This window comes from Podarcis filfolensis (assembly GCF_964270895.1).
Source record: "Podarcis filfolensis genome assembly, chromosome: 5".
NCBI lineage: Eukaryota > Metazoa > Chordata > Lepidosauria > Squamata > Lacertidae > Podarcis > Podarcis filfolensis.
In genome coordinates, this window is record NC_139608.1 from 69,698,475 (window position 1) to 69,721,222 (window position 22,748).

Below are 22,748 nucleotides of genomic sequence, written 5' to 3' on the forward strand. Positions count from 1 at the left end.
CCTGTTTCACTCATGCATATTACCCCCCTCACTTTGCAAGGAGTGCTGGAAGAAACCTAAGAGTGCTTCCAGCTGACGTGCTCATTGACCATTCATCCTGATTTGTTTGTAGGGAAATTAGATGGCATTAGCTGTTTAATAAGCATTCATTTTGATCTGTTTGCTGGGAGGTTAGATGCTGCTGCATCAAAGCCAAGTGTCCCTGTAATGGTTTTAGGGGTTGCTTGTGCGTAAGTTACCGCCACTCTGGGCTAGGTTGCCTGGTTAAACCTTTTCTGTCTGGACAGCCATTCTCTCCGTGGCTGTTCAGTCGCTAGCAGAATCCGTCAGTGGGCGTTTCTTGAACCTCTTCCAGCAAAGAAGTTCTTTGACACCAAGTCGCCGCCTACTCTCCCTGCACGGAAGTCTTCTGCGCAGGGTGGGTATGGGCAGCGGAGGACCCGTGCTCTCCTCGCTGGTCTCCTGCGAGGAGTCCTGGAGCCTCCTCTCCGCTTCCCCCATCGGCCCCCCTCTATCCCTGGTGTTACGCTGATTTTCTTCCCAAGCCGGAGAGCTGCCTCTCTCCCTGCTTGGCCCTTCTCCAGCATCGCTGTGGAGCCTTGCCTCCTCCTCTAGTTCCGATGGCAGTTCCCTGACAGTCCCATATTTCCCAGTGTGTTTTCTTGTCACTTTCCTTATCACAAAAAGTCCTGTATTTTTTTTTGGGGGGGTGGGTGTATTCCTGAAGGCCTCCCAACAAATTGTGCAAACTGAATTTGCTGGTACGTGATTGAATCTCAGCCAAAAATGTTCACTGTTTGGAACCACCCTTCATGTGAATCCTGTGTTTGTCACCGTTCTGGAGAAAGCTTCCCTCTTGCTTTAAATGGGTCTTCCAGACCAGCAGAATACCCATTCGCCCATAGACTATAGTTTAAGAAACACCACTCATGGTTTTGTCAACTGCTTTGAGGTTTTTCACAATCAAGTGTATGTGCATTTTATTAAATAACATTAAAATAAACCCAGCAAGCTTCAAGGTCGAGCTGGGATTTTACCCTGTAAAGATGTTCTGTATCTCTCAACCTAAGTTCAAGGTGCTGAATACTCGGATATAAAACCACTGCAAGTGGTTGCCGTGCTACTCCAAGCACTTTTGACTGAGGCTGATTATCTGGAACCGTCTCAAATCTGGTCTCAGGCATTTAATCCACCCTGGTGAACAACTTTTGAAGACTTTTTTTGAAGCTTCGGTTAATCTAACAGAGAGCTTGATCATTAAATGGCACCAACCAACACTAGCATATTTCACTACTTGTCAAACGGCTGCAGTGGGTGCTATTGTATTTCCAAGGAGAATTAGCGGTTCTGGTGCTTACCTTTAGAAGCTTGATTTCAGTATTCTTCTGAAATTGGATGGGCTGTGACTGGACAGGGACTGTTATATATTTTCTAAAACTAAGTATGTTGAATAGTTGGACTTTGACACAATGGTCTGGTTTCTCAAATAATGGTAACCTGTGATATGTTTAGCCTAACCATGATTTGTTTGAGCATATGAAACTAGTCCAGTAGATGAACCAAGGCTTGTTTCCTGCCAACAAACTGCAGTGTGAAGCCATGGTTAATCGTTGGCTTACCAATCATGGCCTGGTATTGTGTCTCAGCCATGTTTGTTTGCTCACCCCAGACACATGCCAAGCAGAAAGCCACAAGGTGAGAGGAGCTGGAAAACAAGCCAAGCTTTGAAGAAGTAAGCCATGGCTTATGTTCTTGTTTATGAGATGACACGTGATTTGTTAAACAAACTGTGGTAAAGCAAACCATGATTTAGCTTTGTGTATTAATGTAGCCCCTTATTGCTTGTTTCATTTGTTTGTTTGCTTGTTCAAAGGTGAAAGCCACAGATGCAGATGAAGGTGTGAACGGCCGGGTGTGGTACAGGATTATCAAAGGTAAGCAAAGAAAATGGATAGTGTTTTTTTAATGATAAAAAATTAATAGTATACTTATAAAGTAACTAGGACAACCTTATTGATCATTTTCATCCTTACGCAACTTTATGTGTTCTGCTCCACATTTTCTGGGCTTTAAACTTAATTATTGGGAAACGTACATCCTAGGGAATTATACTTCTAATATATCTGACTTCCTGGTACCATTAAAACTTGACAATTCATTCTTCATAACCCTCAAGATTAACTATATTGCAGGAAACGGCTTATGTTGCATCAGCTTGTCTTAACATCTAATACTCCACAGTCATGATCCTAAACATACCTATTTGAAAGTAAGTTCAGCTGAAAATGGAACTTGCTTCCAAGTAAATCTGTAAGGATGTGATCGTGATACATGAAGTATGACTTCAAAAGAGAAATTTAATGCCCTGGAGCTAGAACTTCGGCCCTAGCCAATAGAAAGCCTGGCTGGAAGCTGAGGGGGAAATAACTTTGGAATGGATTTGGGGTGTGAGGGGGAGAGGGATAGAAAAAGGGAGTTGGGGAAAAACAAAAAGTAAGCAGCTGGTAAAGATAAAGGACTGGCTACAATATGAACAAGCAAGGTTAGAAGTGGCATGTGTGACCTGAGGGACAAACTTGCATGGTACATTAACATGTATGCAACAAAGCCTTGCGGGAACTTCAAAAGAAAAAGAAAAGCAACTTTGGGAAGAGGCCTGTTTGAAAGGGTAGGAGGATGTGCATAATCATTTAATTTAGTGTAAAAGTCTATATGTAGCATTGCTATACTGGCTTCTTTATAAATTCATAATCCTATTGGTGTTAATAGATCCACCTCTCTCCCTGTTCTGAAACACTCCTGTAATGAGGATTAAGTCTTCAAATTGAAGACATAGTGTCATCTTCTGTAGTCTTTATTTGTCATCCACAGGAAACAGTTACAACAACTTCCGGATCAATCCCAGCAGTGGACTGGTCATGCGAGGCTTACGGCCCTTGGACAGAGAACGCAATTCCTCCCACGTCCTTGAAGTGGAAGCCTACAATAGTGAACAAGGACCCATGAGGAGCTCTGTTAGGGTAATAGTGCCTCTTCAAGATTCCACAAGGCGGCACAGGGAAATTACAATCTTCTGTTGGTTATAGTGGAGCTGGCTATAAGGGTTTTGATAAATCAGGTTAACAGTTTGGTGAAGATCAGTGGGATATTGCAAAGTGTTTTAGAGTGCAATTTTTTTTTAAAGTATCAAATGCTGAGCACATAAATGCATAGGTTCCGCAGAAAATAATTTTTTGCAAACTGTTCTCCCAATGGGTAATAACATTTTGAGCACTTCTTTGTTTAATATCTTTGCTCCTCTGAATGAATTAAGTAACAAAGTCAATGCATAAAGAATTTCTGAAAGCAGCACATGCATAACACAGTGATATCCCACAGTTTGAATCAGAAACCTTGAGGTCTGAGGCAGGGACTTAACTTTGTGAGTTATTGTGGACCTGTGTTTACTCAGGCCTATGAACCTCCCCAGATCTAGAAGAGAACAGTGCATTCAGATAACCCATGGGTGGGAAATTACATCTCCTCCACCCACCATGGGCCAACTCTGACTGGTGGGCAGAGCTCACCCACCTATCCAAGGAACTGACATCTCAGTGATGCCAGGTGACCCCATTTTTTGCATAGTGCTTTGGAGACATGGTGGGGGAGCTCATCCTCAACATTCACAACAGCTCACCTTCACTTAAAAATGTTGCAGAAGCCCTCATAAATTCCCTGTGCATCCTGTATATTCTGTTGTGGGTTCTGTGGTAGGAGAAACCTGCTAAAATGTGGGGACTCCAGGTGACATAGATTTTCTAATAGTTCTTGACCTTACCAAATGTCAGTGGAACTTCATTAGAATCCATTTAGCGACAAATAGACTTCTTTTTGACAGCCATTTATGACTCTGCTACACTCGGAATGGAATTTTGTGAGTATGGACACTATCAGGGTTATACCTCTGTTCATAATCCCAAAGACTTGCTGAAGGCAAATGGAATGAGAGAAATCACAAGTGTGTTGGGCAACTTTATCCCAGCTCCCCCTGCCCTTATAATTATGCAGCATGGTTTTAGCAATTACCTTGCTGTAGCACGCACAGGATTACCCTGATCCATTTTTTAGGACTTTAAATTCTTCCTAATTAATTAGCTACTGCCATGTTAATATGCAAAAACATCAATTCACCTGCTGGAAATAGACGTTAGGGAGGGTCTAGCGGCTGTCTTGAAAAATGGAATGGAATATAAAAGTTGGGAATTGGGAGGAACTGAGCAAAGAGACTTGCTTAAATCAGGTCTGGTTTCTAACGATTATGGAAAAGTGAGTGTATAAAATATGGTTGAGGCAGAGTCAAAGTCAGTAAGAGAAATTGTTTAAGGTTTGACAAACTTATATATATATATATATATATATATATATATATATATATATATATATACACACACACACACAAATGATGCTCGTAATATCCAGATGGTTCTGGCAAGCAAGGTATGGAATGTCTGGTGCCTGCCAGCTAACCCCGATGATAGATGGAGTTTTTGATCCTGAACCTCTAGCAAAAAATTATTAGAGAACAAAAATGAAAAAATATTAATTTATGGCAGCATTATACCATTTCTCTGATAGGGGGCCGTCGGTTGTGCTTTTTCTTTCTTTTTCTATCATTTTAATTCTTTTAATTGTTTTCTTTTGGTTACAAATAATCAATATGTGCCTACCTGCTTATGAAAAAATAAGTAAGAATTTACAATTTTGAAAGAATGGAAAATTCTACACAGCTTGCCTCAGTTGTACTGCACCAAGATCAGATTCTTATGATATCGGCTGTCTTTCCTTTCCTTTGGGGCGACAGCACTTGCCGCAGCTAGAGACAAGATATTCAGTGGCATATTACAGCAATCTGCAGCAGAAAGGAATTTCCCCCTTATGGAGCCTGGGCTTTGCTTTGTTTTTATTCTTTGTTGATTACCTGGAGATATTTGCTTTGCTGATAGCTTCCTGCAGTGCACTTGCTCTCTGCTTGTTACACAGGTTGCTTCTGTTTGTAATGAAGAGGCATGAGAGACTGGTCATATATTTCACCATGGAACCAGTGGCGTAGCGTGGGGGGTGCAGGGGGGGCCGGCCGCACCGGGCGCAACATCTGGGGGTTAGGGCAAATCCATGGGTTAGGGGGCGAAAATCCACGGGTTAGGGGGCACAAATCCACGGGTTAGGGGGCGCAAATTACTTGCCTTGCCCCGGGTGCTGACAACCCACGCTACGCCACTGCATGGAACTGATCTTTGGGTCCAGTAGAACTCCATAATTCTGTGCTGTGGTGTCCACATCAAGACTCCTCTTCCTTATCAAGTGTCACTGCTTTTTCTCCAGAACAGATTCCAGGCAAATAAATTAACTGCACCTTAACTTTTCCCAGGTCATAGTGTACGTGGAAGATGTCAACGATGAAGTGCCAGTATTTACCCAAAGGCAATATAACCGGCTGGGACTGCGTGAGACTGCTGGGATCGGGACATCTGTTGCAGTTGTTCGGGCAACAGATCGAGACACAGGTACAGAAACTGCATGGAATAGTCATCCTTTTTTTTCCAAGCCACTGTGACTCGCCATGATTTGTGTTTGTGGTCTCTTGCTTGTCAGTGTTGCCTTTATTCTTGGTGGAGGAGTACAATTGCTCCTTCTAATGCTGAACTTAAGTGCTGAATGCGACAAGTTTGTAGCCAAATATATCAAATATATCCAGGGGAATCCTGAGATACGCTGAAGTACATATGTTATTTTTTCCTTATAAGTTGCTGTGTAAGCTTTTAAGCGCCTGTCTGGATTTTTGAACTCTCATCCCTGAGCACTGTGCAATTGATTCGTGGCTTCTTACTTGTGTCTTGCACCTTTGACTGTGTTCTTTCTCCCCTTAGGAAACGGAGGCCTTGTGAATTACAAAATCATCTCAGGTTCCGAGGGGAAGTTTGAAATTGACGAGAGCACCGGTCTCATTACCACCATTGACTATCTGGACTACGAGACGAAAACCAGCTATCTGATGAATGTTTCGGCCACGGACCAAGCACCTCCCCATAACCAAGGCTTCTGCAGCGTTTATGTCAGCCTCCTCAACGAACTGGATGAGGCCGTGCAGTTCTCGAATGTCACGTATGAAGCAGTGATCACAGAGAACATCCCCCTGGGATCTGAAGTCCTCCGAGTCCAGGCGCGCTCGATCGATAACCTGAACCAGATCACGTACAAGTTTGACCCCAATACAAATCCTCAGGCTCTGTCTTTGTTCAAAATAAATGGCATCACTGTGAGTAGTTTACAGGTGGACCTCCTTCACCTAAGATCATACTCTGGCGTTGGGAATTCATGTATTTGTGTGTCTTTTTTTCCCTTGGCAGGGTGTGATCACAGTCAAAGGACAGGTAGATCGAGAGAAAGGAGATTTTTACACCCTAACTGTTGTTGCAGATGACGGTGGTCCGAAGCTTGACTCAACTGTGGTGAGCTATTTTTGCTGTAACCCTTTGGCTTTGTAGGGTAGGACAGTGTTGAGTTGGCTCTTCTTTCCAAGGCTAGGTCCCGCCGCCACCCAGGAAAAGTTTATTGTTTCCCCAGGATAGCTTATACAGTCGTACCTTGGAAGTCGAATGGAATCCGTTCCGGAAGTCCGTTTGACTTCCAAAACGTTCGGAAACCAAGGCGCAGCTTCCGATTGGCTGCAGGAAGCTCCTGCAGCCAATCAGAAGCTGCAGAAGCCGTGTCAGATGTTTGGGTTCCAAAGAGCATTCGCAAACTGGAACACTCACTTCCAGCTTTGTGGCGTTCAGGAGCCAAAATGTTCGACTCGCAAGTCGTTCAACTTCCGAGGTACGGAAAATTAACAGTTTTCAGATATGAATCTAGCACCTCTAGCGAAATGCAGGCATTTGCTGTAGCAAGCATTCCTTCCTGGCACCGATTCCCACGTTTTATTGATTGATTGATTGATTGATTGATTGACTGAGTTTATATCCCACCCTTGGTCCCTAAGCAGCTCAGAGTCACAATGTAAAAACAAAAAACAAAGCAAAAGCATCCAACACTCTTAAAACAAATGCAGTTAAAAACATCATAAACATCATAAATGCCGTTATGGTGAAAGACATTCTTGCACCCAGTGATCTTGGGCTTGCCACATTTCATGTTAACATTCATTGCAGCTTCCCTCCCTGGGGCAATTAAGAGCTTCCAGGGGCCAAATTCTCGGGGGGGGGGGTTGTAGGTCAGAATATATTGATATTCCTGGACAGACAATTGGTGTTCAATTGGTTGAGAGACTTAGCAACAAAATAGTTGAGGATGCCACATATCTTAGATAATTGAGGGATATTGGCAAAGCAGAGTTTGGACATGATTCACCTGTGTTTTCCTTTCATTGCATCTGTGCCTCGTTACATTGCATCTGCAGCTGACCTTTCCCAAAGCATTGAATTCAAACCACATTGTTTAAAAGGATTTAAATCTAATAACTGTTTTTCTTCTTCTTCTCCATCCTATTTTGTGCTTCTCTCCAACAGAAGGTAAGAGTGCTTCCCCTCCATTGTGTTTATCCTTCCTTTGTTTGTTGTCACCTGTGACCCTTTGTTGTGGCTTTCAAGCAAGTAGCTGTTGCTATACATTTCCATGTGGGGTGCAAATATAGGGTGCAAAACAGGCAAGCTGAGGAGTGCCATTTATTGGATTCTGAAGTGCAGGCAAGCTTTAGAATTCCCTAGCATTTTTGAGACAGCTAGTTCTCAGCTATGCAGTTACCTTCACATTCCAGTCCCAGCATTCTAAATTCTTTTAAAGAAGACGGTTGTTCTATCTTGCCAGGCAGGCCTTGTTCAGTCCACTAAACAAATGACTTGCTGCCCCTAAGAATGGGCACCCAGTCAGAGCATAAATGCCTCACAATCTCGTTTATGACTCTTCTAAGCAACCTTTTCCCCCTAGGGTTGAGAATGAAAGGGGAGTGGAGGGAAGGGAACGGACATTTTCCTCTCAGATCTTTTCATGTCCATCCCAGCCTATTCTGGGGATAATGGAATTTAGAAACAGTAAATTGGGCTTTGTGCAGACACGAAGCTCTGTAGTCCTCCTCAGTCCCCCAAGTTTTACTTGAAGTAGGATTCAGTCCCCAAAGTCTTAAGTGAGACAACACAGCGATGGAATAGGTGAAGGAATAGTAGTAGTAGTAGTAGTAGTAGTAGTAGTAGTAGTAGTAATAATAATAATTAAATAAATAATAATAATAAAGCACATCTCTGAACAAAGGTTTGGGAAAAGTTGTGATGTTGTGTTGGAAAAAATGGGCCAAAAGAGAGTCAACAATGGAAGGAATCAAGGTGGCTTAGAGGAGACAGGTTTGGCTGTTCAGGTGGCCACTCCTTTCATCAGCTGCTTGTTCTTGAAGTGGAGAAGCATGCCTCTCCTTTTGATTGATTTTTTTTTTTTGCAACAAGAATAAAAAAATCACCCTAAAACAGGCTTCCTCAACCTCGGCCCTCCAGATGGTTTTTGGCCTACAACTCCCATGACCCCTAGCTAGCAGGGCCAGTGGTCAGGGATGATGGGAATTGTAGTCTCAAAATATCTGAAGGGCCGAGGCTGAGGAAGCCTGCCCTAAAAGAAGCAGAAAGAGGGCTTCAGCCTCCCTCTAGAAGCAGGCCATGCTGCCTGGCCCTGCAGCTGGAGCCTTTAACCAGGTAAATAAAGACTCATAAATAAAAGCATCTTCCTCTTTTTCTCCTCCTTTTGTGTATTGTGTGTGTGCATGCACAGTTATTTTTAGACATGACAGCATTTCCTTTAGCTAATGACAGAAAACACAGCTTGAATACTATCAGGGTGATTTTGGACTCATGACTGCAGCTGAGGCACATCCATAATAACTTGATCCCTTTACCAAAAAAAAAAAAAAAAAAAAGAGCTGCTGACGGCAGTTCTCACAGCAAAGTGATTCTGAGAATATTTTGATGCTGTGTGAGTTGACTAATGTAACTGTGGGCTGGAATTTCCATGTATTTCTGGGCTACATTTATTGCTAAATGGGCTCATGTGTCAACACCAGTGAGGTGTTGTGCAGAGCCTCTATAATAAATGGGAGGTTTCCACTTCCCTCTGTCAACGTGGTTGTGAAGATTAGAGGAACTCGCTATATTAGAAGTGCCTGAATGCACATGTAGCCTACAACCCAGTCCATGTTTACAGTAAGTCCTGTTGAACAGAGAGGTATTTGCTTCTGAGTAAACTTGAATTAGTTCTTCCAGCCATACAGAAGTGTTAGAGCAGGCATCCCCAAACTTGGCCCTCCAGATGTTTTGGGACTACAATTCCCATCATCCCTGACCACTGGTCCTGTTTGCTAGGGACGATGGGAGTTGTAATCCCAGAACTTCTGGAGGGCCGAGTTTGGGGATTCCTGTGTTAGAGGTACCACCTAGTTCAGTGTCTCCCAGTCTTGAGTCCCCAGCTGTTTTGGGACTACAATTCCCATCATCCCTGACCACTGGTACTGTTAGTTAGGGATGATGGGAGTTGTAGTCCAACAAACAGCTGCAGACCCAAGTTTGGGAAACACTGACCTAGTTCTTCAGTTTAAGGCTTTCATCTCTTAAGGTAAACATTATACCTTAGTCCAGGAGGTGAGATAACTCCACCCCATGGGACCATTTAAACCCAGCAAAAGGCCAATTTCGGCCTGTGGTGCAATTTTCCCCAAACCATGCCCATCTGTCATATCTTATATATCAGGTGAGGGACAAGTGGGGACATCGCTACCAAGAAACTTTCAGAAGCCTTCAAGTTCTCCTGATTGTTGCTTAGCATACGAGGCTTGCTGTCAGTGTCATCAGCTGATTGGCAGTGACAGCAAGCCTGCGGTGATTTCACTGCACAACAGAGTTCCCCACCAGGAGTTCGGTAGTGAAGCTGATTGCAGTGGGCTTGCTGTAAACACCTTATAGCAAGCTGACTGGGACTGGCTGCGCTACTGAGTTCCCAACGTCAGGAGTGCAGCTGATGCTTGCCCCAAGCCAGCTTGCTGGAAGTGCCAAACTACTGATTGGCACTTATAGGAAGCCAGCTGTGATTGGCTGTGCTTTGTAGTTCTCCACTGGGCATTGCATAGTGCAGCTGGTGCCTGCCAGGAGTCATAAGTGCTGAGCAGCTGATCAAGGCTTACAGCAAGCCGGCTGGGATCTGCACTTATCCAAAACCCCAAAGTGGGGCTTGCTGCAAACATAAGCATTCCTTTGCAGCAGCAGCTTCAGTTCAAGCTATAAATGCAAGGGTCCTTCTGTTTGCTCTGATTATGCAGAAAGTAGGGCTATACTGCATGGACAATGACTATTGCTCAGCCGTTTCATCAACCTCAGAATGGGCTGTTTTGCTTCACCAATATTTTGGGAGAAGGGTGAATTTATGGGGCAGGAAGAGTGGTCATCATTTTGCCTTTTTTCCAGAAAGCCTGTTCTAAGATGTTTTTAAAATGGCTGCCACCATTTAAAAAATGGATGATACAGAAAGGATGATACTTTTCTAGAATGGATGGATCATTTCTCTAGCATTTTGTATTCTTTAAGTGTTAAGTATGCTTCCAAGGAATAGGCAATGCTTCAAGAATCAGTTAAACAATTTGGAGAAATAAAATTGCATGGAACAATTTCACAAAATCATTTCTCCTCAAATTATAAGGTGAATCTAATGAATTTTTGGCTAAATCACTGTTTCTCCCCAGCTCTAGTACTGGTGTCTGTGAGAGACAGACAGTCAGACAGACAGAGCTCTTATTCATATCTGCATTCTCCATTGGACAGGTTACTATCACCATACTGGATGAGAATGACAACAGCCCACAGTTTGACATTACTTCCGACTCATCTGTGAGTGTAGCAGAGGACAGTTCTGTTGGACGTCGAATTGCTCTGGTTTTGGCCAGGGACCCTGATGCAGGAAGCAACGGGCAGGTAGCAATGCTTGTGTCGCTTCAAAATGTACAGTTACTGTGGAGTCAGCAAAAGGGTGTTGAGATGTGGTGGGTTGGTCACATTTTGCTTATTCTAATTTGGTGCTTATGGGATAGCATCCAAATTAAGGAAACATTAGTTTCTGTGTAAGAACTTTGAAGGTGAATGGTCGATATTTGCGTAGTGAGTTAGCAATATACCAAAACTATAATTGGTGAACCCTGTTTTCTTGCCCTAATTGTGATGGCAAATTGGTTTCATTGTTATTGCATACTTCCTGCTTTGGATTAAACTCGTGATCCTTTCCAAGTAGATATGCCCTACGCATGATTCAGAAACAGCAATGTAGGATGCCTCATAGACTGATGAATAACACCCTGCTCGTCAAAGCTTCTGTTGTCTTACATAGGGCATCATCAGAGCACAGAGATATGTTGGGTTCCACAAATAACAGCTCTGAAACAGCTGCATCCTCCATGCCCTTGTAATCAATAAACTTGATTTTAAAGGGGAAGCTGACATTTTTTTAAAAAAATCTACGGTCTAGTTTCTGGCTAGCGTTGGAGTGCAGGGTTGTTCTCTGAGGGACAAGAAATATTGTAGATTGAGCCACACAGCCATATGTGACATCCAAGCACAAGTATAAAGCACTTTCGCTTGTGTGTGTGCGTGCACATTCCCCCACCCCACAAACACACTATCGACTCCCTTTGCCTTTCGTTGAGAAAGGCTATCCAGGTGAAATCCATAAGGAACTTTTACTGGGAGTGAGCGGGGACACACCATTTTGCTATTCTCTTGGGCTGCTCTTATCCACTGAAAGACTGAGCAGGTGTAGCTGATTTCAAGATTTTTGTCGAGGTCAGATGGGATTAGCAGGGATCATAAGCCCGCCACTGCTAGCGCCTGGGTAGACCAGGGGGCACCTGAAAAATGTGTAAGGATTTTGTCAGAGACCTTTTTTCTGCACTGTCCTTTCTTGGTGATGGAAAGCTCTGGTGCAACCATTGAGACAGGTGAAATGGCAACTTTATCCTACCAACGACCCAGTAAAGTCTCTCTATAGGCACTGTTTCTCCTTCAGGGCCAGTTCACATATTACCATCTTGAAGGGGCTATACAGAAGCAAACTTCTGCTGCTGCCATTGCCAGTTGTCCTGACTGCTATCAGGAGGCAAGAGCGAAGTCTTCTGGCCTCAGCAGAGTCCACCTCTGATCTGTGAGTCCCACTTCACATCATGGGAGCCCTTTGCCCTTCTGCTTCCCTCAGTTCTTTGAACTGGCTCCTGTAAGGCCCTGATCTTCAGTGGTAGGGTTTCCCTGCCTGCAAGGTGAAATCACTAGCACTAAATATAACTTGGACTCTTAAGATGCAATGGATGGAGCAGCTGGCTCTGAAAGATGTTAGGGGAAAAACAATATCTGAAACAAGTTCCTTTGGTGCTGAGAGGCTGCTTGACAGCTGACAGATGGGACAATGGACCTGAAAAAACAGATGGCAGCGTTCTCACCGCCACAATGTACTAAAAGGAAGCCCTCTCTGTATTAAACAGGAAGCACTCTGTGTTTAAGGTGAGGTGTGTTTTTTCTTTAATTTGCTGCCTGAAATGATCTGCTGTTATGAACCTCCCAAACAGTTTCAGTCTGAAAAGGTGCTTTCATATGCATCATTTTGAATTTATAGATCTACTGTTCTCCTATGGAATTTACAAGATCCCCTAAACCTCCCAGCCATCATTGTGATTTTGTATATATGAATATCTTTTTACAGGTGACTTTTTCTATAGTATCAGGAAACATAGGCAGGGCATTTGAAATCCGCACAACCAACAACACCTATGGAGAAGTGTTTGTGGCCAGACCATTGGACCGGGAAATGATTGAACACTACACTTTAAAGGTAATTTATGATGCCCACGATCCAAGTTGCTTGCTGCACAATCACACCGTTTGCCAGATCCAGGCAAGCAGCTTTATATACCAAATGTGATTAGTCAACTTATTGTTGTCTAGACTCTGTAATTGCAGCATCTGCATGTTTACAGTGTGACCAATTATTTCACTTACTGCCTCGATAATACCTGTATAAGGAAAAAATAATAACGCATTCCTTGTATTTTGAACTATAAATGTGCTCAGAACAATATATTTTACATTATTTGAATATATTAAAAATTGTTCCGAGACACAAATTGGAATTCATTGCCAATGTAATTCGTTTAATAAGACTGTAACTCCTTGCAGTTGTTTACCTCAGAGCTGAACTTCACAGCGGCAGTTCCAAAGAGCAATCGCATAGCCTCCAGCTCCAACCCTGTTTTGTTGTTTTTTTTACAAAAAAATATATATGTTACTTTGTCCAACTTTTCTTTTTTATATATATAAGATATTTATTAGGGTTTTACAAAAAACAGAAATTTACAGAATAAAAAGAAAGCAAAGAAAAGGAAGAAAATAAAAAAAATACAAAAATACATAGAAAAAAAGAAAATACAAAATACAAAGAACAAATAGATAGGAAAAAATTAAAAAACAAATCCATTTTTTGATATCTTTAAGCTCATTTGCTTGTTTCCTTGACCTCCTCACACCTCCCCTTTTTGTATTCCCATTTACATAATCAATTCAGCAAATCCTTACCCTCTTTCATTTATCTTAACTCTATATCTTAACATATTATAGCTATATGTTTTCATCCATTATCAATCCATTTTTGCATATTCTTATTAACCTTGTTGCTAATGCCACTTATTTTCAATCCAGCATCATTTTAACATTCATTAATTTTACAATATTTCTGCAAATAGTCTTTAAATTTCTTCCAATCTTCTTCCACCAACTCTTCTCCCTGGTCTCGGATTCTGCCAGTCATTTCCGCCAATTCCATATAGTCCATCACCTTCATCTGCCACTCTTCCAGGGTGGGTAAATCTTGTGTCTTCCAATACTTTGCAATAAGTATTCTTGCTGCTGCTGTTGTTGCATACATAAAGAAAGTTCTATCCTTCTTTGGCACCAATTGGCCGACTATGCCCAGGAGAAAGGCCTCTGGTTTCTTCAGGAAGGTATATTTAAATACCTTTTTCATTTCATTATAGATCATCTCCCAGAAAGCCTTAATCTTTGGGCACGTCCACCAAAGGTGAAAGAATGTACCTTCATTTTCTTTACATTTCCAACATTTATTATCGGGCAAATGATATATTTTTGCAAGCTTGACTGGTGTCATGTACCACCTGTATATCATTTTCATAATATTCTCTCTTAAGGCATTACATGCCGTAAATTTCATACCTGTGGTCCACAACTGTTCCCAGTCAGCAAACATAATGTTATGTCCAACATCTTGTGCCCATTTAATCATAGCAGATTTAACCGTTTCATCCTGAGTGTTCCATTTTAACAGCAAGTTATAGATTCTTGAAAGTATCTTTGTTTTGGGATCTAGCAATTCTGTTTCCAATTTTGATTTTTCCACCTGGAAGCCAATTTTTTTGTCCAAATTATACGCCTCTCTTATTTGATAATAGTGAAGGCAGTCTCGCACTTTGTCTTTTAATTTCTCAAAACTCTGCAATTTCAATTTGTCTCCTTCTTGCTCCAAATTTTCCCAATATTTCGGCCACTTGGGCTCCATATTGAGCTTTTTCTGAGCCTTTGCTTCCATCGGTGACAACCACCTTGGGGTTTTATTTTCAAGCAAGTCTTTATATCTTATCCAGACATTAAACAATGCTTTCCTGACAATATGGTTTTTAAATGCTTTATGTGCTTTAACCTTGTCGTACCACAAATATGCATGCCACCCAAAAACATTATTAAAACCTTCTAGATCCAAAATGTCTGTGTTCTCAAGAAGCAGCCATTCTTTCAACCAGCAGAATGCTGCTGATTCATAATAAAGTTTAAGGTCTGGCAGGGCAAATCCACCTCTTTCCTTTGCATCAGTTAGTATTTTAAATTTTATTCTGGGCTTCTTGCCCTGCCAGACAAATCTAGAAATGTCTCTCTGCCACTTCTTGAAACAGCCCATTTTGTCCAAAATTTGCAATGATGGAAACAAAAATAACATTCTTGGCAATACATTCATCTTTATAACAGCAATTCGACCCAACAAGGAAAGCTTCAAATTTGACCATGTTTCTAAGTCCTTTTTCACTTCTGACCAACATTTCTCATAGTCATCTTTGAATAAGTTTAAGTTCTTAGCAGTCATATTAACCCCCAGGTATTTTACTTTCTTGACCAATGTTAAACCTGTCTCCTTCTGAAACCTCTCGTTCTCAATCGGTGTTAAATTTTTCTCAAGAACTTTAGTTTTTAACTTGTTCAACTTAAATCCTGCCACATGACCAAATTCTTGAATCAGTTCTAATACTCTTTTAGTACTAGATTCTGGCTCCTGTAATGTCAATACTAAATCATCTGCGAAAGCTTTCAGTTTGTATTGTTTGGCTCCGACCTGTATACCTTTAATCAGACGGTCCCTTCTAATCATATTTAGCAGAACCTCCAGGACCGAAATAAAGAGCAATGGGGAAATTGGGCAGCCTTGTCGTGTCCCTTTCTCTATCTTGAATTCCTCTGTCACCACATTATTAACTATTAATTTAGCCTTTTGTTCTGAGTAAATTGCACTTATACCATTTTCAAACCCTTGACCAACCCCCATCCCCTGAAGATTTTTCTTCATAAAACTCCAAGAAATATTATCAAAGGCTTTCTCCGCATCTACAAAGATTAAAACTGCTTTAGTATTGATGTTCACTTGCAACTTCTCCAAAATGTTAATTATATTCCTCGTGTTGTCAGACAAGTGTCTACCTGGGAGAAAGCTGGCTTGGTCCTTATGTATCTCTTCCACTAATACTTTTTTTAATCTTTTAGCCAAAATATCAGCAAATATTTTGTAATCCACATTAAGCAGGGATATGGGGCGGTAGTTCTTAAGTTGTGTCTTTTCAGACTCAGTTTTCGGTATAAGCGTAATATAGGCTTCCTTCCACGACTCTGGTGTTTTTTTTTTCCCCTCCAAAATTTCATTACAGACCTCCTTTAGTGGTTGAATTATCCAATCCTTCAGAGATCTATAATATTTTGAGGTTAGGCCATCCGGCCCTGGAGATTTGCCCAACTGCATATTCTGAATGGCACCTTCTACCTCCTGTTCTGTAATTTTATAGTTCAGCATTATCTTGTTTTCTTGAGAGATTTTTTGTAATCCATTTGTTTTTAAGAATTGGTCTATATCAAACTCTTTCTGTGGCCTTGTGTATATAACTGTTTAAAATACCTCTGGAAGCATTTTCTAATTTCCACTGGATTCCGAATGTTCTTTCCTTCCACTTCCAAATTGGTAATAGTATTGAGCTTTTGTCTTTTTTTCATTTGCCAGGCTAACAGTTTTCCACATTTATTAGCCGATTCAAATGTCCTTTGTCTCATTTGTTTAATTTTCCATTCAATTTCCTGATACGTCATCTTCATATATTGCACTTGATATAACTTTATATCTCTCAGAATCTCTTGTGACTTTGGTTTCGCTCTCAGTTTCTTCTCACCCTCTTTTATTTTTTTCCAAAATTTTATCTTTTTTCTCATTTTGAGCTCTCTTCTTTATTGCATTCTGTTGAATCAGAAACCCCCTCATAACTGCTTTACTTGCGTCCCAGATTACTCTTTTTTCAGTAGTGGTGTTCAAATTTATCTCAAAATAGTCTCTCAAGGTTTTTTGGGCCTTCTTGATAACCTCTTGATCTCTAAACAAGGTGTCATTCATCCTCCATCTGAAGGAACCGGTTGGTGGTAATTTCATCTCCATTTTCACAGCATTATGGTCAGAGCAAGTTTTAGGGCAAATCTCCACTTTTTGAGTCTTAGGTGCCAGTCCTCTAGTTATCCAGATTTGGTCAATTCTTGTCCATGTCATTTTGGCTTCAGAAAAGAAGGTTCCCTCTCTACCCAAGGGATTCTTAGTTCTCCAAATGTCAATCAAATCCATATTGTCAGTCAATTCAAAAAAGGTTTTTGGTAGTCTGCCATCTTTGGTAACTACCTGTCTCTGCGACTTGTCCATGTTTGTAGATACCACTCCGTTCATATCTCCCATCATAATAATGTTGTAATCCATATAGTCTAACAATGTCTCATGCAACTTCTTAAAAAATTCAGATTTCCCCTCATTCGGTGCATATACTCCTACTATCAAAAATTTTTCTCCTTGTGTTTGAATTTCGATTGCCACAAATCTTCCTTGATCATCTTTAAAAACAAATTTCGGTGATAGGCTCTCTTTTGCATAGATAACTACTCCTCTCTTCTTAACCTTCTCCGATGAAATAAACTCTTGGCCCAATCTTTTATTAATCAATACTTTCCTGTGTAGCCTTGTCACATGTGTTTCCTGTAAACAAATCAAGTCCAATTGTTGCTTTTTCAATAAATGAAAGACTTTCCTCCTTTTCTCTGGAGAGTTAAATCCATGAATGTTCTAGCTTAATAGTTGCAGAGACATGGTGTATTTATTTTGCTTTTCCTCCAACTGCTCCCAACAATTCCTCTTGTTCTGACGGTGGTATCACTTTCTCTAGCTTGTCCAATCCCAAAGGTGGTGGTACTATGTCTAATATTCCTGGTTTTAAAGCTCTTGGCTCTTCTTCAGCTTCTTTTTGCAGGTTTTCTCCGTGTTCTCTCAAAAAATTTTCTTTATCTTTCTTTATCTTCCACTTATTTTAAACTTTTTCCCTTTAAAGGTAAAAGATAGGCCTTGGGGGAGTTCCCACCTGAAAATGGTTCTATTACCTCTCAGCAGGGCCACCAAATCTCCGTAGTTAGACCTGAGGTCCAAAAGATATTTCGGGATGTCCTTAAATATCTCCACTCTTGATTCGTTTATTTCCAAGGTCTTCTGGAAGTGCAGACTCAGTATTTTGTCTCTCTCCTCTTTTGATTAGAGGGTAATCAAACAGTCTCTCACCCTGTTCTTTCTCCCTCCTCTTCCAAGTCTAAAAGCACTTACTATCTTAAAATCTTGCTTATCATCCAGGTTCCAAAGTCTGCAAATTCCTGTGTTAGAAAATCACTTAGGCTGTCTTTTTCAAGTTCAGGTACTGCCCTGATCCTTAGATTAGTCTGTTTCTCCTTCAGTTCAATCATAGACAAAAGCGACTGGTGGTCCCCAAGCTGTTTACATATCGGTGTTATCTTTTCCTCTACAGCCGCTGCTTTTTCCTTTGCTTCCTCAGCTGTCTTTCGATTTGAAGTAGATTCTTGCAGCAGTTTTTCAATGGATTCTGTATTTGAATTCACCTTCTGCCCCAAGTTGTTAATGCTAGTAGTATTTTGGTCAATTTTAGTTGTTGCTTCAGTAACTTGTTTGCTTAGTTTTTCCAAGGTTTCATAAATTTTACTTAAAACTGAAGTAAATCCCTCTTCAGAAGCCATTCCTTTTGACCCAGCTTGTACAGGATCTTCCCCTTGTGGTGCAGGAGGGCCGGATGCAGATGCTCTACGCTGCTGCAATGCTGCACTGGTCTGCTGCAGTCTAACCTTGCCCTATCTTGTTGTTTTTTCCTCCATAACACTTTGTCTGAGAATCAAGGTCAGTCCCTCGGCCAAAGCTTGTTTTGCAGTGGAAATTTCCCTGGCTAGTTAGAAATGGGAAATTCCCCAACTAGTTGTAGCAATTTCAGTGTTCCTCTAGGGGGACACAGTAACAGTCAATAATAATGCAATAGAGTATCTTTTCCAACTTTTCCAAAGTCCCCCCTTCAACAAAATAAGCAACAGTTTCAAGTCCAAAGAAGCCCTTCAAAAAGTATCTCACTTGCAGAGTTAACTGTCAAAAAGTTACATTGTCCATAAATAGTGCGGCTCTCAATACAGCAGTTCTAATAATCCTGGCAATCCGTTCCCAAGGATTAAGTGGTGGTCTTTATTCCCTTTTCTCTCCTTCTTTTCTTTCTTTTTTTTTTTGCAGGCAAAAAATACTTTCCCCTCTTCCCTCCCCTCTCCTGCAATTCAGGGAGGGAATTCTTTTAATTTGACGTTAGGATTTAAGTCTTTTTAACGCAACTCTCCAGGTCTTAGCTTAGACAGTCTTTGCTTTGATCTGTATACAAAACGGAAGGCGGACTTCCTGTTTACGCCTTCCCGCTTCAGTGCCAAATTAAGCCTTTTTCCCCCCTTAATCCCCGATCTTTAAACTTGACCTACTCACGGGTAGTTGTTTAGTAGCCGAATTGTCACAGGGAAAAGGTCAGCGCTCTCCGGCAACAGCTGCGCGGCTTCACTCCACGGAAGAAGCAATTGACTCTCAGCACTGCGCCAGACTCCCCATTTCGCTCCGGAGCCCCTCGCAGGGTTCCCTCGCAAGTTGGGGGGGCGCTAAAGGTGCCCGCCGAGTCCCACGGTCACAGACTTCACCCGCCTGTGATTTTCTAAGGGGTCCCCACTTCGCCGTAGCGGCAAGACCCGGTTTCCGCGGAGCTACTCCCTCAAAGCTAGAGGGAATCCGCCATTGCCGATGGCGCCGCCTCCGGAAGCCCACTTTGTCCAACTTTTCTTCCAAAGTGGAATTTTATGTACACAACCATGTACACATTCCCAAGGCCACATAGTCTCCTGTAGCCATTTTAAGTTGTGTGGCCACCTGTTAAACTTGCCACCAGAGGAAGAGGTGGATCAGCCTACCACTTACACTCTTCTGTTCCAAATGATTCTCTAGTAATACTAATTGCCAAACCAGGCTGTATCCATCACCATCAGACCACACTTAAGATTGTTCACTGCAGTTACTTCTGCTGCTCTGTTTACTCATCTTACATCAAAGTAGAGCTATTTGACAGTCTCTTGTGTTGCGTTGTTCTGTGCATGGTGCTACTAGACATGATAAGGACTCGTATATCTCATACACAACTGAATATTTGGAGAGAAAGTCCCTCAGGAGCAACAGATGAATGGGGGAATGTAGCTCAGGGCTAGGGGAACTTGTTTCTGCCAGGGAACAGGCAATGGTATGTCTGCCAGGCAACTGTGTGTCTGGTAGAGCTGACTCAGAAATTAGTATATTAGCCAAATTAACAGAAGTTCATGTCTGAGGGCTCCTGGTCAAGAGGCAGCTTAGGGCTCCTGGTCAAGAGATAACGGAGCATTGCATGAAAAGTAAAAACAGTTCTCGCATATTATATACATTATTTATACATATAAAATAATGCACATACATACTCCAGGTTCCATAAAGTAACCAGCAGGTAAATATGTGATTGGGGGGGTGTGGGGGAGAGATTGGCTTAGCTCACCCAAGAGCATCATTGCTATGACATGTTTACTTATTTAGGCCATTCTCATTTCAGTTAAATAACAGGCTTGATCAAGGCTATGAGTTTTTCTCCTGATTACATTGTGCTACATTCCAGATTCAAGCATCTGACAGAGGTGTCCCACCTCGCAAGAAAGAACACACCTTAAGAGTGAATATACTGGATGTTAATGATAACCCACCAGTTATTGCAAATCCATATGGATACAACGTTAGCGTTAATGAGGTAAGCTTCTCTGCTTGCTGGCTTTCTGTGAAGAGAGTTATTTGTGCACAAGGAAGATCTGGTTCTAGCCCCAACAGCCCCTCATATTCTGCAACATATATAGACACTTACTTGGGAATATTATTTGACAATGTGCTTCTGGGTTTAGGCAGCAGAGTCCTGCTTGTTGTGCCATCCAGATTAAATTAATAGACATAAATACTGTTGCCTCTGTCCAATGTGTGGCTTCTCAAACAGTTTGAGAGAACTCTTGATTTGGTGAAATGGCCAGTCCTCTCAAATTGCTTGTGAGTCCCACACTGAACAACAAGAGCTGCAATAAGAAACCAGTTCTAGTCTATCTGTTGCCATAGGAAGTTGATGTAATAATAATAATAATTTATAATAATAATTTATTATTTATACCCCGCCCATCTGGTAGTCTTTGCCTAATCCCAAATCCAAATCTAATTTTTACGACACAGTTCCATTTTTAGAGAAGTATGCATAGATATAGATATGCCAGACTAATATTCCTTTTTGTGTGTGTACTCACAGAACGTGGGTGGAGGTACCGCTGTGGCTCAGGTGCGAGCAACTGACAGGGATAGTGGCCTCAACAGTGTCCTCTCCTACTACATCACTCAAGGGAATGAGGAACTGACCTTTCGCATGGACAGAGTGACTGGGGAGATCGCCACCCGCCCTTCCCCTCCAGACCGTGAGAGGCAGCAGTTCTACCAGCTGGTGGTCACTGTGGAGGATGAAGGCAACCCAGCCCTCTCGGTAAGTGGTGGTGATGATGCGATGCCACATTATGCAATTGGCAATGATATTGAGAATTATTGAATACACTTATTGTGAGATAAAGGTCCCGTGAAAAACTGAGCAGGGTAGATTTGCCTCGTTCCATCTAGTTCTGAAACTGGAAGATTATTTTGAAAATACTGTGTTGTCAGATTCAGTACATGGTCCATATTTAACAGTAAGGTCACACAAGCACACATTATAATTTTAATGATCTGTCCATTTATTACAGAGAGTGCATAGATTCATGATATCCAGATTGTGTTGCCTCTTAGAACTTGGAGGTAGAGCAGAACAAGTTCTCACACATATATAAATATGCTGGTCAGTTAAATACTGCTTTTATATAGGCACAGTGGTGGAACCTGTTTATAGTAACTGGAAAGGATTTACACCAGCGCTCTACTAACCTTAGAGTTTCTTATCTCTGTTACTCCTACCTACAACGACCAGGTTTGCAAGATCCTTTCTGGATCCAACCAGAGACCCATCTAACCCAGCATCCTCTTCTTACTGTGACCATCTAGATGCCTATAGGAAGCCCATAGGTGGGACCTACAGTGTTACAGCACTATCCCCCCAGGGCTAGCCCAGGAAGTTTTGCTTCTTGAGGCAAAATCCATCATCTCTTCCTCCATGCTGCCACTTCTTCCATGGATGCACCTGCATCAGCAGTGGGGCGTGACAGTGGAGGAGGCAGGGGTGGGGTTGTGGCAGCAGCGTGGCGCACCTGCAACAGCAGCAAGGCGCACCTGCAGATGGCAGTGACAGGATGTGCCCACCATCGTGCCTAGTAGTCATTGACAACTTTTATTTTCCATGGATTTGGCTAATACCCTTTTAAAGCTGTCCTAAGTTGGTGGCCATTGCTACAACTTGTGAGAGCCATTTCCATCGTTCAGCCCAGGCTCTTTGTGAAGCTGCACTTCCTTTCTTCTGTCCTGAATCTCCCAGCATTCAGCTTCAGTGGATGACCCCGGACTCTAGTATTATGAGATAGGGAGATTCGGTTTAAAAGGTGCCACCTTTTTGATTTTAAGTGCCAACAGGCTGGTTCCACTCCAGTTCAAGGGTTGGTTCCAGATAGGAGAATTTCTGGCTGTTGATTTACCTGGTGACTAATAACTTATCTCAGGTTGACCTGAGATAGCTGCCCTGTTCCATACTAGAATGAGTGTTTATTCGGCTTTAACTGCTCCTGAAACTCATAATCTGTCTCTTGTCTGTCTAGTTTCTCATGTATTGAAATGCAAGCTGGGAGGCTGCTCTATCCAACAGCTATTTTTCCTCCACACCAGAAATGCAAGATGTACAGTCCACCATTCACACATGTCCTTGGCTTATTGTGCATTTCATAATTGTTTTGGGGTTCGTTGTTTTTCTGTGCTGATTTCCACTGGATGATATAACTGGAGAAATGCAAGTCAGTGAAGTAAACACC

At 41.9% G+C, this 22,748-nt stretch overlaps 1 protein-coding gene across 1 annotated transcript in view; it reads left to right on the top strand.

Annotated features, from left to right (window-relative positions):
- The window catches only part of CDH23 (cadherin related 23), a 398,874-nt gene that overhangs the window by 296,451 nt on the left and 79,675 nt on the right, over positions 1 to 22,748 (top strand). Inside the window, exons 28-36 of the mRNA XM_083614292.1 lie at positions 1,874 to 1,934; positions 2,872 to 3,020; positions 5,408 to 5,543; positions 5,907 to 6,295; positions 6,387 to 6,488; positions 10,827 to 10,976; positions 12,748 to 12,876; positions 20,393 to 20,521; positions 21,059 to 21,286. Of these exons, the coding sequence (XP_083470418.1) occupies positions 1,874 to 1,934; positions 2,872 to 3,020; positions 5,408 to 5,543; positions 5,907 to 6,295; positions 6,387 to 6,488; positions 10,827 to 10,976; positions 12,748 to 12,876; positions 20,393 to 20,521; positions 21,059 to 21,286 (1,473 nt within the window). The remainder of the gene's footprint in view (positions 1 to 1,873; positions 1,935 to 2,871; positions 3,021 to 5,407; positions 5,544 to 5,906; positions 6,296 to 6,386; positions 6,489 to 10,826; positions 10,977 to 12,747; positions 12,877 to 20,392; positions 20,522 to 21,058; positions 21,287 to 22,748) is intronic.